General features: G+C 41.0%; 2 protein-coding genes across 4 annotated transcripts in view; one reads left to right on the top strand and one right to left on the bottom strand.

Annotated features, from left to right (window-relative positions):
- The window catches only part of LOC126035493 (uncharacterized), a 145252-nt gene that overhangs the window by 46369 nt on the left and 85047 nt on the right, over positions 1–13836 (top strand). The window lies entirely within an intron of this gene.
- LOC126035453 (sorting nexin-2-like) overlaps positions 1–13836 on the bottom strand; it is a 110642-nt gene that overhangs the window by 61111 nt on the left and 35695 nt on the right. For all 3 annotated transcript variants that reach the window (XM_049794053.1, XM_049794054.1, XM_049794055.1), the window contains exons 3-7: positions 9375–9538; positions 8091–8157; positions 7837–7880; positions 7601–7742; positions 3492–3570 (exon numbers count right to left, since the gene is read on the bottom strand). In XM_049794053.1, the coding sequence (XP_049650010.1) occupies positions 3492–3570; positions 7601–7742; positions 7837–7880; positions 8091–8157; positions 9375–9538 (496 nt within the window). The remainder of the gene's footprint in view (positions 1–3491; positions 3571–7600; positions 7743–7836; positions 7881–8090; positions 8158–9374; positions 9539–13836) is intronic.

The raw sequence follows: 13836 nt of genomic DNA, 5'->3' as shown, positions 1-13836 counted from the left end.
GAATACTTGTAAAGTCACCTCTAAAGACAAGTTGCTGGCAGTGGTTTCTAACCTAGTTTGTTTACTTCAAACTTCTTAAGGTGTCATAATTTGCCATAAATCTATGTTGCACAGTATTAAAATAATATACTTGATATTTTTAACACCTCAGTGAAGGCTTCCTGCTCTAATGACAAACAGTTTAAGCCAGAAAATAGATGGGCTTCTTTAAACACATTCTCATACAGTGCAGTGAACAGGCTTTTTGTTACAGCTAATTCTGGCTGGTTTGTTTTAGAATTAAAGAAAGTCTTGGAGAAGTGAGCTGATTTTGCTCTGGGTATGAACTATTTATTCGCTGGCTAGACAGCCTTCAACCTATATTAGTTCTATAGGACTCATCCACCCAGAAGTTAAATTAGTGCAACTCCTTCCTTTTGCAATTTTTTGCATTTCTGCTTGGATCTAAAAACTATTGATTGTACAAATATGAGTTGAAGAGGGAAATTTATACAGTGCTCATTCACTAAAAACTGCTGCAGGTTTGTAATAACTGATTTTAATATTATGTATTGCTGGAAAGTGACTGATATTTACAGGGATGCTTTACAGAAACTTAATACCTCAAAAGATCATGGGAGCGTGAGAAAGTATGCAATATTGCCAATTAAGATGTACTAACAGAACACCATTAACAGTATTTGTACTTTTTGCAAAGCTTTGGTTTTGCTCAAGCTTCAGCTGTAAAGTGCCAGAACTGCCCCATTACAGTCACAAATTGCTTGGAAACTGTCCTAGAGAGTTATATAGACTGGGACTTAACTGAAAGTTTGAGTACATTGATATTGTAAACACAATATATTTTCTCCATCCTCCATTAGATATGGCCACTAGATACTTATTTTTCTTCTTAAGAAGCTAAGAGTTGCAGTGAAACTATTTCATACATTAGATTGCTCAACTTTTCCTTGCTTGTTCTGACAGTCAATAGCAAGTACAAGTTAAAGTTGATGCGGCAAAGAGGTTTTTCTTTAGAACTTTGCTGCTAAAGAATAGCACTTACTCCAAGGGAGATAACTAATGTTTTCACTGGAGACAACTAGAGGTATACTTGAAGACACCCGTCAGACTTGTAGTACTTAAGTTCACTATTCTAAGGCATAAATTTCAGTGAATCCAATAAAAAAGGCACATTGTTTTTCTGCCCACTTTCCCCATAGCTCTGGGCAATCTAGAAAGAGCAATCTAGAACAGATTTCTTTGGTCTTTCCGGGGCACGTTAATATGTTTTCCTTGGCTTTAGGAAACAGCAACATAACCACTGCCTCTAAATACCTTTTGAACACCTCAGTAGATAGGTGACTTTTTGGTTCTGAATGGAAAAGCTAGATAAAATTGGCTTAGGAACATGATGAAAAAGTTGCTCATTGCCAGATAAGACTTTCATGGTCTTTCTGAAAAAAGAAATGGAATATACCGTGAAGCCTTCCCAACACTGTCAGAAGTACTGAGGAGTCCCTTCCCCAGTATGGGAAGAGTGCTTAACATCCACTGAAAGTGGTATACTAGTTTAACTCCTTTAACAAAATAAATGACAAAGCAATCTTTAAAGCATGCACACAAATTTGTGAATTAATCTTTTCCTAATCCGAGTTCTGTTGTTCAAGTGACCAACCAAGGAGGAACCCAGTCATCTCTATCACAGACAGAGACCTAAAGTTGTCTGGAAGTGGTTGTTCAGTTGTCTTAAGTCTAATTACTCCAATCCCAGCTGTTATTCCAAGTCTTCATATCTTATACCACCACTCTTTCAGCAACAGGCTTGTTGTATAGCCAGGATGTGTTTCAGAGTTCTGCTCCAAGTGATAGAACTATTTCAGTAACTTAAGGGTACAATTTTAAGTAGCAAACGTTAAGCTGTATACCAGTCTTTAGTGATGAACAGCTGTAAGATAGGACAACCTATCAGTATTTTGAGGGTCAACATCAGTTCAGATATTCTTCTATTAGTTAAGAAATGGAAGGATGGTAGCAACAAGATTCTGAATAGATATTTTTCCAATTAAGATTGCTTCTGGAACTCCAAAAGCTCAAGAGCTTCATATATTATCTGTTAGATATGCTATTTGACATACAATCAAAAACCTTTGATTTCTATTAATTTTCTAGTTTAACTGAAACTGTTAAATGGTATATTGTTTTCATATGATGTAATAAACACATAGAATCACATCACAGCAACGGGCATATTATAAAATCATACCAAAATTAAGTCTGTATACTTGACTCAGCTGTATGTGACCATAAGTTATAGAAGTTTTACTAGTTGCTTTTGAAAGGGTTTACCAGCCATGTCAACAGGAAGGGATGATGCAGCACATCAGTGACAGTACCCTTTGTGATGGGTGCACTCCTCCTGTTTGAACTAACTGAACTTTGGTCCAGGCAGATGCTCAACAAGTAGGCCTAACCAAAGTTAATCCTATTGCACAAGGCTATCAGCAAGAACCCAGCACCAAACCCACAAAAACGGTTTGGCTGGAGACTGGGCTGATAAGCAGCCAAAACTGCATGAACATAGCAGAGAACCTGACTACAAGCCAACCACTTTACACTATAAATATCTGCAGCCATCAGGCTCCATTGAGCTCTCCCTCCATAGCAGCTGGCTGCATGGCAGTGATCTCCCCTTGAGCAAGGATGCCTCTCAAGGTTACCCCTCGAGGCTGGGAGAACCCTTACCTGACACCAGGCATCGATGTGTTGGTAAGTGACATTTTTTGCATGCATGTAATATTTAAGATATGTATAGTAAGCTTACGTGATGATCTTTGTATCCCATACTAACTTTAAGTGTAGTAAATAGCAGAGTATTGACCGCCAATCCATCTGTACTTATTAAATATTTTACATACCTAAATCTACTGAATAGATCTCAATAAACCAACTACTAGATAAGATCTGTCTGAGTGATCTCTGACTCTTCTCCTGTGACACCCTTCCATAGCAAAGGTATTTGAACAATACCAGTTGTATGCCAGTGCTGGGTGACAGAGATCTGCTATCTCTTACATCAAAATATAGCTAGTCACACTAATGCATTATAAGTCATCAGAAGGCTGTTCTAGTTTCAACTGACTAAAGGTTTCTTTCATCCTTCCCCCTGCCCAACAGTCAATTTTATATGAAATAGTTGCACTGAAGTGATTTAATGCCTTAAAATCACAATGTGTAAGTAAGCTGATGAGGAAAGTTTTGCTTACTGGATCTCTGCAACCTCAATTTTCCAAAGTGATCTGTTTGAAAAGAGGTAACTAATTCTCCCTATGAATAATTCTACATTTCCTATTATTAATGGGAATTATTCCATCTCTACACAAAAATTGGGCACCTGCATACAGACTCCAGAATCCACCTAAGTATAAATGGTCTAGATCCCAGTTACAGAGCCAATGTAGTATATTGAAATTCATTTTGACACTAAACAAGTTTTAGTTAGATACATATATTACCTTTCTAATGCTGCTCTTCTTTTTTCTACAAATTCAGCAGATGAAGCATCTTCCTTGCCTACTTTAACCTTGGTCATGCCTTTAAAGAAAATTGCATCATATTGATTTTACGTTATCATAAAGAAATCATTAATGTAACTGATATGATTAGACGATTAAGCTCAGCTAAGTTTAAGCCAAATTACAATGAAAAGTGCCACAGGATACAAAGAACACAAACATTACATGCTGCACACTTTTGTGGGAAATGTCTATGAAATATGCAATTTCCTGCAATACATCTATTGTGATTAAAGTTTTTAAAAAACTAGTTGAATTTGCATTTATGAAGACAATCTAAATAAAGGTCACAGTCTTATTGGTCACTTGTGTTCAGAAGAAAACAGTTACTCTAATAAAGCAGAACAAGAAATTTAATCTTAGTTTATAAGTCTATTGATTGGTATACTCATAACTAATATTTTTATTCTAGTATTTTATAATTTCTAAAAATAAGTGTGTGGGTTTTTTTTTTTGGGGGGGGTGGTTTTTAGGGTTTCTTTTTAATTAAGGGATTGGGTATAAATGGCAATGTTTCGGGGGGGGGGGGGGGGGGGGGCAGGCCCTGCAGGGGTGATCTCTGTGGGAGGAGGTCAGAGACTACTCTATGCTGGTCACAGCTGGTTCCAGCTGGCTTAACAATAGACCCACCACAGGCCAAAGCTGAGCCAGAGAAGTTTGTGGTGCATCTATGAAAACATATTTAAGAAAGGGCGGTTGTGGTGGGTTGACCCTGGCGGGGTGCCAGGTGCCCACCAAAGCCACTCTATCACTCCCCCTCCTCAACTGGTCAGGGGAGAGAAAATATAACAAAAGGCTCATGGATTGAAAGGTCACGTGTGAAAGGAAAGGGAAAAAAAAAGATTTTATTCTCTACTTCCCATCAGCAGGTGATGTCTGGCCACTTCCTGGGAAGCAGGGCTTCAGTACTCATAGCGGTTGCTCCGGAAGACAAATGTAAATAATGAATGCCCCCACTTCCATCTCCCTTTACTGAGCTTTTATAGCTGAGCTGACATCATATGGTATGGAATATCTGTTTGGTTAGTTTAGGTCAGCTGTCCTGGTTATGTCCCCTCCCAAGATATTGCCCAGCCCCAGCCTGCCAGTGAGGAGGGCAAAAATGTTGGAAAGACAGCCTTGATGCTGTGCAAGCACTGCTCAGCAGTAGCCAAAACACTGGTGTGTTATCAAAACCTTTCTAGCTACCAATGAAGAGCACAGCACTACGAGGTCTGCTGTGGGGCGAATTAACTCCATCTCAGCCAGACCCAATACAATCTCCACCCCTTATTCCATACCATTTCGACATGCTCAGGTCCCACATAATTTAATACACATATATCTTCTAACCACACCATTGTATTTAATTCTCATTACTGAAATCCCTTCTTACCAACACTTACAACTGAAACTACATACTTAAACCACTTTCATACCCAACATACAGATTTATACATTCTTATTAACTACTATCGCCTGTCCTTTAACAGAGAGATATTCCATGGACTTCTTCCACTCCTCCAGATGTTCACAAACAAGCTATGACTTGGGCCTCATCTGTCAAGATGAGTGGTCAGGACAGGAGAAGCAGTATGTTCGAGGGAAAAAAGAAACAAGGCCAGAACAGTAGGGGGAACTCCACGCTGGAGCAGGTACACCCTGAAGGGACTGCAGCCTGTGGAGGAACCCATGCTGGAGCAGAGGAAATGAGTAGAAGGAAAGAACAGCAGAAGATAAGAGTAAGGAACAAGGAGTGGCAAAAAGAAACCACTGTGTCCTGACCCCAACCTCCTGCACCACCTGTGGCCTCACTGTGAAGGGACTGAGTGTAAGATGCGCTGATAACAAGGGGAGTGGAGACTATGAAGGGGGGACAAGAGCTGTCTGGACTGAAGTTGAGCCTGGGAAAGGCAGAGGAAAAGTGTTTTCCTTAAGTGTTTGTCTTTTTTCTTTTCCCCCCCAATACCCAAATCAGTAATTAAATGTTTTAAATTAAGTTAAATTGCTCAAGTTGAGTCTGTTTTGCCCACAACAGCCAAAAGGCGTCCATACAGGAAAATTACTGCTCCAGTTTCTATTGGGCAGAGTAGAAGGGCTGATCTTACTTCTGATCCTGATGAAGGGACTTCTAGTTTGCAGTTACAAAAATCAAGTAATAAATACTATGACCAGGAATAAATAGGCCCTGCCTCTGGCCAAACAGGGGAAAGTGACAACTGGGTTTACTGGACTGTGTGGGTTCAATGGCCTGGCACAGCAGACCCAAAGGAGTATAAGGCTGTAGTTGACACCAGTGCACAGTGTACCCTAATGCTATCAGGTTACAAAGGGGCACAGCCCATCTGTATTTCTGGAGTGATAGGGGGATCCAAACAGCTGCCTGTGTTGGAGGCTAAGGTAAGCCTAACTAGGAATGAGTGACAAAAGCATCCTATTGTGACTGGCCAGGAGGGCATATGCATCCTTGGCATAAACTACCTCAGGAGAGGGTACTTCAAGGTAGGCTTTTGGTATAGCTGCCTTAAGTACAAGGAAGATTAAATAGCTATCTACCCTGCCTGGCCTCTCAGAAGATTCCTCCATTGTGGGCTTGCTGTATATCGTCACTGTTGTGGCTGCCATATGCAAAAGGTATTACAGCAGGAGTCACCCAAACCAATGAAGACTGAATCTCATGAGGAACCAGGCAAGTACAGCGCGACGCAACCTGAGCTGGATTTGTTAGGCAACAATCCAACACAACACACCACCCCTCTTGTCCTGAGTGACCACCATAACAGATGGACTCAAAAGTCATGGAGTAAATGAACTCAACAGACATTTTTATTGGCATTTTATGGACATTTTACAGGGATGACCCATAGACTAAGGGAATGATATCTGTATATATATCAAAGGACGGGAAGGGTGGTGGTAGTTAATGAGGGATGGGATAGTGTGGGACCTGAGCATGATGTAAACGGTATGGAATAAGGGGTGGAGATTGTACTGGGTCTAGCTGAGATGGAGTTAATTTTCTTCATAGCAGCTCATATGGTGCTATGTTTTGAATTTGTTCTGGAAACAGTGTTGATAACACACTGATGTTTTATTTATTGCTGAGCAGTGCTTACACAGTGTCAAGGCCTTCTCTGTTTCTCACACTGCCCTGCTAGTGAGTAGGCTGGGAGTGCACAAGAAGCTGTGAAGGGACACAGCTACGACAGCTGACCCCAACTGACCAAAGGGATATTCCATACCATATGACATCACTCTCAGCAATAAACTGGAGCAGGGGTGGGGTGTGTGTTGCCAGGGCTGCTGTTGCTCAGGGACTGGCTGGGTATTGGTCAGTGGGTAGCGAGCAATTTGGTGTCTTTGCATCACTTGTTTATCTTGGTTCTGTTCTTATTTATGCATTGTTTTTTGTGGGTTTTTTTTCCCCTTCCTTTTTTTTCTTATTAAATGGTCTTTATCATCTCAACCCACAAGTTTTCTCGCTCTTACCCTTCCGATTCTCTTGGAAGGGGGAGCAAGCAAGCAGCTGTGTGGTGCTTAGCTGCCTACCAGGGTTAAACCATGACAGTAGGACATTTCATATTAAGACTGCAGACTTAAAAAGTAAAATATAATAAACGTGTGTGTAGTGTAAATGCATGTCATCTGCTTTCAGCTGTTTTGCCAGCTCTCCGCTTTAAGATGCCTCATTTTAAATCAGCCTAGAAAGCTCTATTTTTTTTCTTCTTTCCAAAATTATAAGCATGTGGACTATACACTTTTACATGTGACTAAATACTACCCAAGCACTGAAGGGTAGGCAGTTCAAGTTTAAAGTGGGAGCTTTGTGCTCTTTGGAGAAAGGTCCTACAGAGTCTGTGAGTTTTCCCAAGTTATCTGTAGCCAAAGAAAGTCTCTACACTAGGACCTTAAGTCACACCCAGAGCTTGCTTACATAACAGTAAGTCCCACCATATTACCAAGTTCCATGTATATTTATTTTACAAGCAGAATTGGTATTAGAATATTTCATTTATATTATAGTACTGAAATCACATGCATACATTCAACCTTACAGAAAGTAGACTTACCTACAATACTTTTTTCTGGAGCAGGAGGCACAATGTAACCAATATGCATGTATTTCATTGTTAATTTGCTGTGCAAGCCAAGGAAATCACTGAATCTTCTTTTAACAAAGAATTCATTTTTGTTAAACATGGAAAGGGATGTCTAAAAAAAGAAAAGTCATTTTAGTTATGACTTACTGATGCATCTACTCAGCTGTGATATAACGTTATTTGCAAATATATGTTGCACTAGTTACCTTTGTTGTTACTCTGTATGCCATATAAGCATTCATGCCATCCCCTGTAAGAAAATTAAAATACTTATCCTAAGGCAAGTTACCTTAATCCCTCCACTTGCATTTTTTTTCCAAAATACATATTAAATAGCTTTTTATTTACATACTAAAAACCATCAAAAGATAACTGAGTAAGGAATTATGCTAAAATCTCAGAATAATCTCTAAGAGGTAAGACAGCCTAACATATGACTTAGTAGGTTCAAGTCACTTACCAACTTTCTCTGGGTCTGATACATTGATTTCTATATCAAGAAAATCTCCATTTGCTTCTTCTTCAATCTAGAAAAAAATGTATGCCATATTTAACAAGTTAATGTGCATTCATACTATGTATGGGTACAAAGATAAGGATATAGAGGAAGGGTCAGTATGTCTCAATGACTAAAAAGCTCTTCTAGACCCACCATCCAATTTTAAGTAAACATAATTTCACATCTTGGTTTTTAATTGTGAGCCTTCCTAAAAAAATTTTTAGTGTGGCAACCTCTTCTTCAGACTTGTTGGCCTCAGAGTTTTAGTAAACATTTATCTTGGGGAAATGCTCATTTTATCTCCTCCAATTCCAGCAGGCACAGAGGTTCAAAAATGCTCTCACAATGTTTCTATAAGCTTCTAATCAAAAGACAGATATATTCCTCATTATTAATGGTATCTGTAGTTGAAGAGTTGGGGATGGGGAAAGCAACAACTACAGAATTTTCAGACACTTGCCTGAGCTGTGTGATCACAGAATTTCCTAATCTTTCATGCAATATACATAAGTTTGATAAAACGAAGTAGTTAAACACCATGGCAGAACAGACAGTGTGCCAAGGTTGAAGATGAACAAAATCAGAATGAAATGTCAGCTTAAGGCATCTGGGGAAGCAGCCATCATTGAGTCCCAGGCAAGTCTTGTTTGCCAAACCTCATTCATCAGTGATGTTTTCTAGGAGCATACTCTAGAATGAATGGTATTTGCCAATGCACAGACTTTGAATGGAATGCCAAATGTAAATAGCAAATTAAGTGGTAAAACTATGACCAGCCTCAGCTGTTTGTTAGTATGCAGAATAATGCTAACAACTGCTTCCTCCATTTCCTCATTAACAACAGCTTCAGAAATCCAAGTTAAAACCTTTAACATGCTACTATGAATTAATACACATCTTCAACATTTCTCCTCCACCTAGCTCAACACTTGCTCCCTTCACACACTTTTACAATACCTATCCTGTAGGAATGGAGCGTGTTATTCCTCACACTACAGATCTCATCACCTAAGCAATGAATACTCATGATATTGAGTCAAATACATATTAAACACAAAATAAACAGAATAGTTGTTCTCTTGCATACTTCCCTTTACCAAAGAATGATCCTGTGAGTAATTAGGAACTGCATTAAAAAAAAAAAACACAACAAAACCAACAAATAGCAAACGTGTACCACACACACAGCCCCCAACAAGACATTTCCATAGTCATCAAAATATATGTTAAAAATTTTCTCAGTACCTCTTCTCTGGATGTATCAAAAATCACAGGGGCTGTTATACTTTTCGATTCCATTCTGGGAGCTACTAATATAGTAGGTGTTACAGGAGTGATTGCAGGAGTAGGTTCTGGTGAAAGTACTGGATCCCTCTCTGGACTGTCCAACGAAACTTCTTCTGTGGCTTCTAGATAAAGATTTTGAGTTCACAAAAAAGTTTTTGTACAATAGAGATAGATGTGCACCACAAAAGATACCAAGCATGCACATTAAAAAGTGATAATACATAAGTTTAATAAGATCATTTATAAATAACATTCATTTGTCTCTCAGATAATTTCTCTAAATATGTTGGTAAAACTAGAGGGGACATCCGAGTTTCTAGTGAATAATAGGTTAAAGTAAAATTAAGTATGCATTTATTTTTTATATATGCTGCCAGGTAAAGTCTTTTAAAGTAGTCACAAAACTGCTAAATCATTCATTCATTTCTATATGATATATCATGAAAACTAATGACTTTTTTCCACCACAGACCACTCTTTTTCAGCACCTATGTGTGAGGGACCAAGAGACTGTGAGAGACTGGCAACCATTTTGTCTCAAACAACCAAGCAGGTAGCCACAAGCAGTCAAAACAGGACATGCCCTGCAGAGGTGGGGTAGTGAACTGTTTCTGGGAGGCTTTCTAGTGGTTGTGCCTCAAAGAGGCATTTTGGCAATTGTCTTTCTGAGAGGCTTTCTAGCTGTTGTGCTTTGGATGTTTTGTCACAGGTTCGGAGTTTTGCCATGGGCCCTTACCACAGCAGTTGTGTAAACAAGTTAAATGGGATAAGGGGGCATCAGCGACCCCCTCAACTCCCACCTCCAGAACTTTGAGAAAAACCCCACAATGCGGTATAAAAGGGGGGAAGACCAACCCCCAGGCCTTTGCCTGCCGCCTGAGGAATCCAGACAGTTACTATTGAGACCCTTTCCTCGCTGGATCCAAGGGCGGTGATACTTACCTCTCCTTTTCTTCTCTTTCTTCTCTCTCTTTTATCTCTTCTCTTCCTCCTACCTTGTTTTTAGGAATATTTTGCTATGGCTGTTAGGTGTCAAGTTTTTTATTTGAAATATCTGCTACGCCAAATTTAGCCACACTTGTGTTATAAGTCAATGTTAAATAAAACAGATTTCAAGCATTTAGGAGCCATTGTCACGACTCCTGCCCTGGGATTTGCTGAGCGAAATGGGGCGTTGAAATTTTCCCTGTCCCTCCTGAGTAATTGTCATGACTCCTGTGTGTGGCAATGGACTATCTAAAATATGACCTCCCTCGAGCCCACCGAGTGGGGCGGGACACTATGCCAAATGTAGTTTTTGCACTCTGAACAACAACTAAGTCACATAGGCTGATAACTGAGCATATCAAGAGAAGTTATATATACACCCCCTACCAAAAGCCCACAACTCATAAAATACAAATATTAGTAGATGAGACATTCTGACCAGTAAGACTAACTACTTATTTTACTGTCTTCAGACTGTAGATAGTTCGTCTATATTAAAGAGGATGCATAATTCTGCTCTGCAAACACTTCATGCTTTCTTTTCTCCACTAATTGATTTTGACCACCAGCAAACCATATATTTACAATAGATTATTTCAGTTGGAAGGGACATACAACCATGATCTAGCTCAACTGCCTGACCACTTCAGGGCTGACCAAGTTAAAGCATGTTATTAAGGGCATTATCCAAATGCCTCTTAAACACTGACAGGCTTGGGGCATCAACCACCTCTCTAGGAAGCCTGTTCCAGTGTTTGACCACCCTCTTGGTAAAGAAATGCTTCCTAATGTCCAGTTTAAACCTCCCCTGACACAGCTTTGAACCATTCCCACGTGTCCTATCACTGGATACCAGGGAGAAGAGATCAGCACCTCCCTCTCCACTTCCCCTCCTCAGGAAGCTGTAGAGAGCAATGAGGTCGCCCCTCAGCCTCCTTTTCTCCAAACCAGACAAACCCGAAGTCCTTAGCTGCTCCTCATAGGACATACCTTTCAGCCCTTTCACCAGTTTTGCTGCCCTCCTCTGGATGCATTCAAGCATACTTCACATCCTCACTCAAGGTGAGGCCGCACCAACGCTGAATATAGCAGGATAATCACCTCTTTTGACTGGCTTGTTATACTGTGTTTGATGCACCCCAGGATGCAGTTTGCCCTCTTGGCTGCCAGGGCTGCTGTCAACCAGCACCCCCAGATCCCTTTCTGCAGGGCTGCTCTCCAGTCACTCCTCACCCAATCTATACTTGTGCTGGGCATTACTCCATCCTAGGTGAGAAACCAGCATTTTAACTTGTTAAATTTCATTCCATTAATCATTGTCCAATGCTCAAATCTATGGAGATCCCTCTACAAGGCCTCTCCTCCCTCGAGAGAGTTAACAGCACCTCCCAGTTTGTTATCATCAGCAAACTTGCAAATGGTGCATTCAACTCCTGCATCCAGATTGTTAATAAATATATTGAACAGAACTGGCCCTAGAACTGAGCCCTGAGGAACACCACTGGTGACCGGTCACCAGCCAGATGTAGCCCCATTCACTACAACACTTTGAGCCCTGCCCTTCAGCCAGTCCTTCACCCAGCGTACTGTGAACCCACTCATCCCAAAGTTGAACAACTTGTCCAGAAGGATGCTGTGAGGGACACTATCAAAAGCCTCACTAAAATCCAAAAAATCCACCGCCTTCCCTTCATCCACTAGGCAGGTGACCTTATCATAGAAGGAGATCAAATTAGTTAAACGAGACTTTCCCTTTGTGAACCCATGTTGACTGTGCCTAAGGATTGCATTTGCCTTTAAATGCCTTTCAGTAGTACCCAGTATAATATTCTCCATAATTTTTCCATGTATTGAGGTTAGACTAACAGGTCTGTAGTTCCCTGGGTCTTCCTTCATGTCCTTCTTGTAAATTGGAATAACATTGGCTAGCTTCCAGTCAGCAGGGACCTCCCCAGACTCCCAAGACCTTTGCTAGATGGTTGTGAGGGGTCTTGCCGTAACATCCACTAGCTCCTTCAGTACTCTGGGATGAATCCCATCAGGCCCAATGGACTTGTGAACATTCAGCTGATACAGCTGGTTCCTTACAATTTCAGTGTCCACAAATGGAAAGTCACTGTTCTCATGCTCTTAGTCCTCCAACTCAGGGGACCAGGCAGCCCAAGGTCTATCGGTATTATTAAAGACTGAGGCAAAAAACACATTGAATGCCTCTGCTTTTTCTTTAACTCTATTAATCAGGTGACCATCTTCAATAAGTATCAGTCTGATGTTTTCTTTAGACCCCCTTTTGCTATTAACGTATTTTTTAAAAAACCCTTCTTGTTATCTGAAACAACACTGGCCAGTTTAACTCTAGTTGAGTTTTGGCCTTTTGTGTCTTCTCCCTGTGTATATGAGCCACAGCTCTGTAATCTTCCTGCGAAGCCTGACCTTGCTTGCAGAGATCTGTGAGAGACTGAAAGAGTTAATGTCTCAATCATTGTGGTGGGGCAAGTTCTGCGTAACAACGAACCCTGCATGACAATGACTGCACCCGAGAAGCTGGTTACCAACAGGGTGGGTTATGGAGGGCATGCTGGAGGATGCGCAATGCAAATGTGTTCTGATACACTGAGCAGGGCAGCTCACCATATATGGCCAGAGGTCATACAAAGTTTATTTGAGGAAGGGGCTCACGGCTGTCCAAGGGACCTTTCGCGACCACCACCCCCCAATGGCGCCTGCGCACAAGATCGAGAGTTACATAAGTCCTTACGGGTGATGTGTAGAAGACCAAGAGGGGTGTGATTGATGTGAGAAAAGGCGGGAACTGGGCTATAAAAGACACAGACACAAGGAGCCCTGCAAGTGCGCCCACCAGAACTGGACATCTAGATGGGCTGGACCAATGCTAGACCCAGGGCTGGTGAAATCTTTCTTTTCTTCTTTCTCTCTCTCTCTTTCTCTCTCTCTTTTTTCTATAACCCACACACCTCATCCCTTTAGATATAAAACCGTTGACCAATTCTGGGACTAGGAGTGGATCTAGCTGCCCCTAGGCTCTTCTCTGAGAAGGAGTCTAGAAAGCAAGGGGGTCCACTCCGAACCTCCTGACTCAACGGGAGGGATCTCCTTATTGTCTTCCCTGAACTGATATATATGTGGTTAGCACGTTACACAGTTTACTGAGGTAGTTTCATGCCAATTCCTCTTGTGAGAAACCTTGCCACCTACTGTTACACCTCCCAAGTTCAGGTTGCTTCTGCCATGAATAAAATGTTTAACTAATCGTTTGGTATTGTTTCACCTTAATTTAGCCCGAGGGAATTCTGAACTCACCACAACCCCTCCCTGGTCTGTCCAGCAGGGGTCGTGACAAGATCTTACCATTTCTTTTTCCTCTTGAGCTCCATGAGGAGTTCCCTGTTCAGCCAAGATGGTCTTCTGCCCC

This window comes from Accipiter gentilis, chromosome W (assembly GCF_929443795.1).
Source record: "Accipiter gentilis chromosome W, bAccGen1.1, whole genome shotgun sequence".
NCBI lineage: Eukaryota > Metazoa > Chordata > Aves > Accipitriformes > Accipitridae > Astur > Astur gentilis.
The sequence above is the reverse complement of the archived record's forward strand: the minus strand, read 5'-3'. Positions and strand labels throughout refer to the sequence as shown.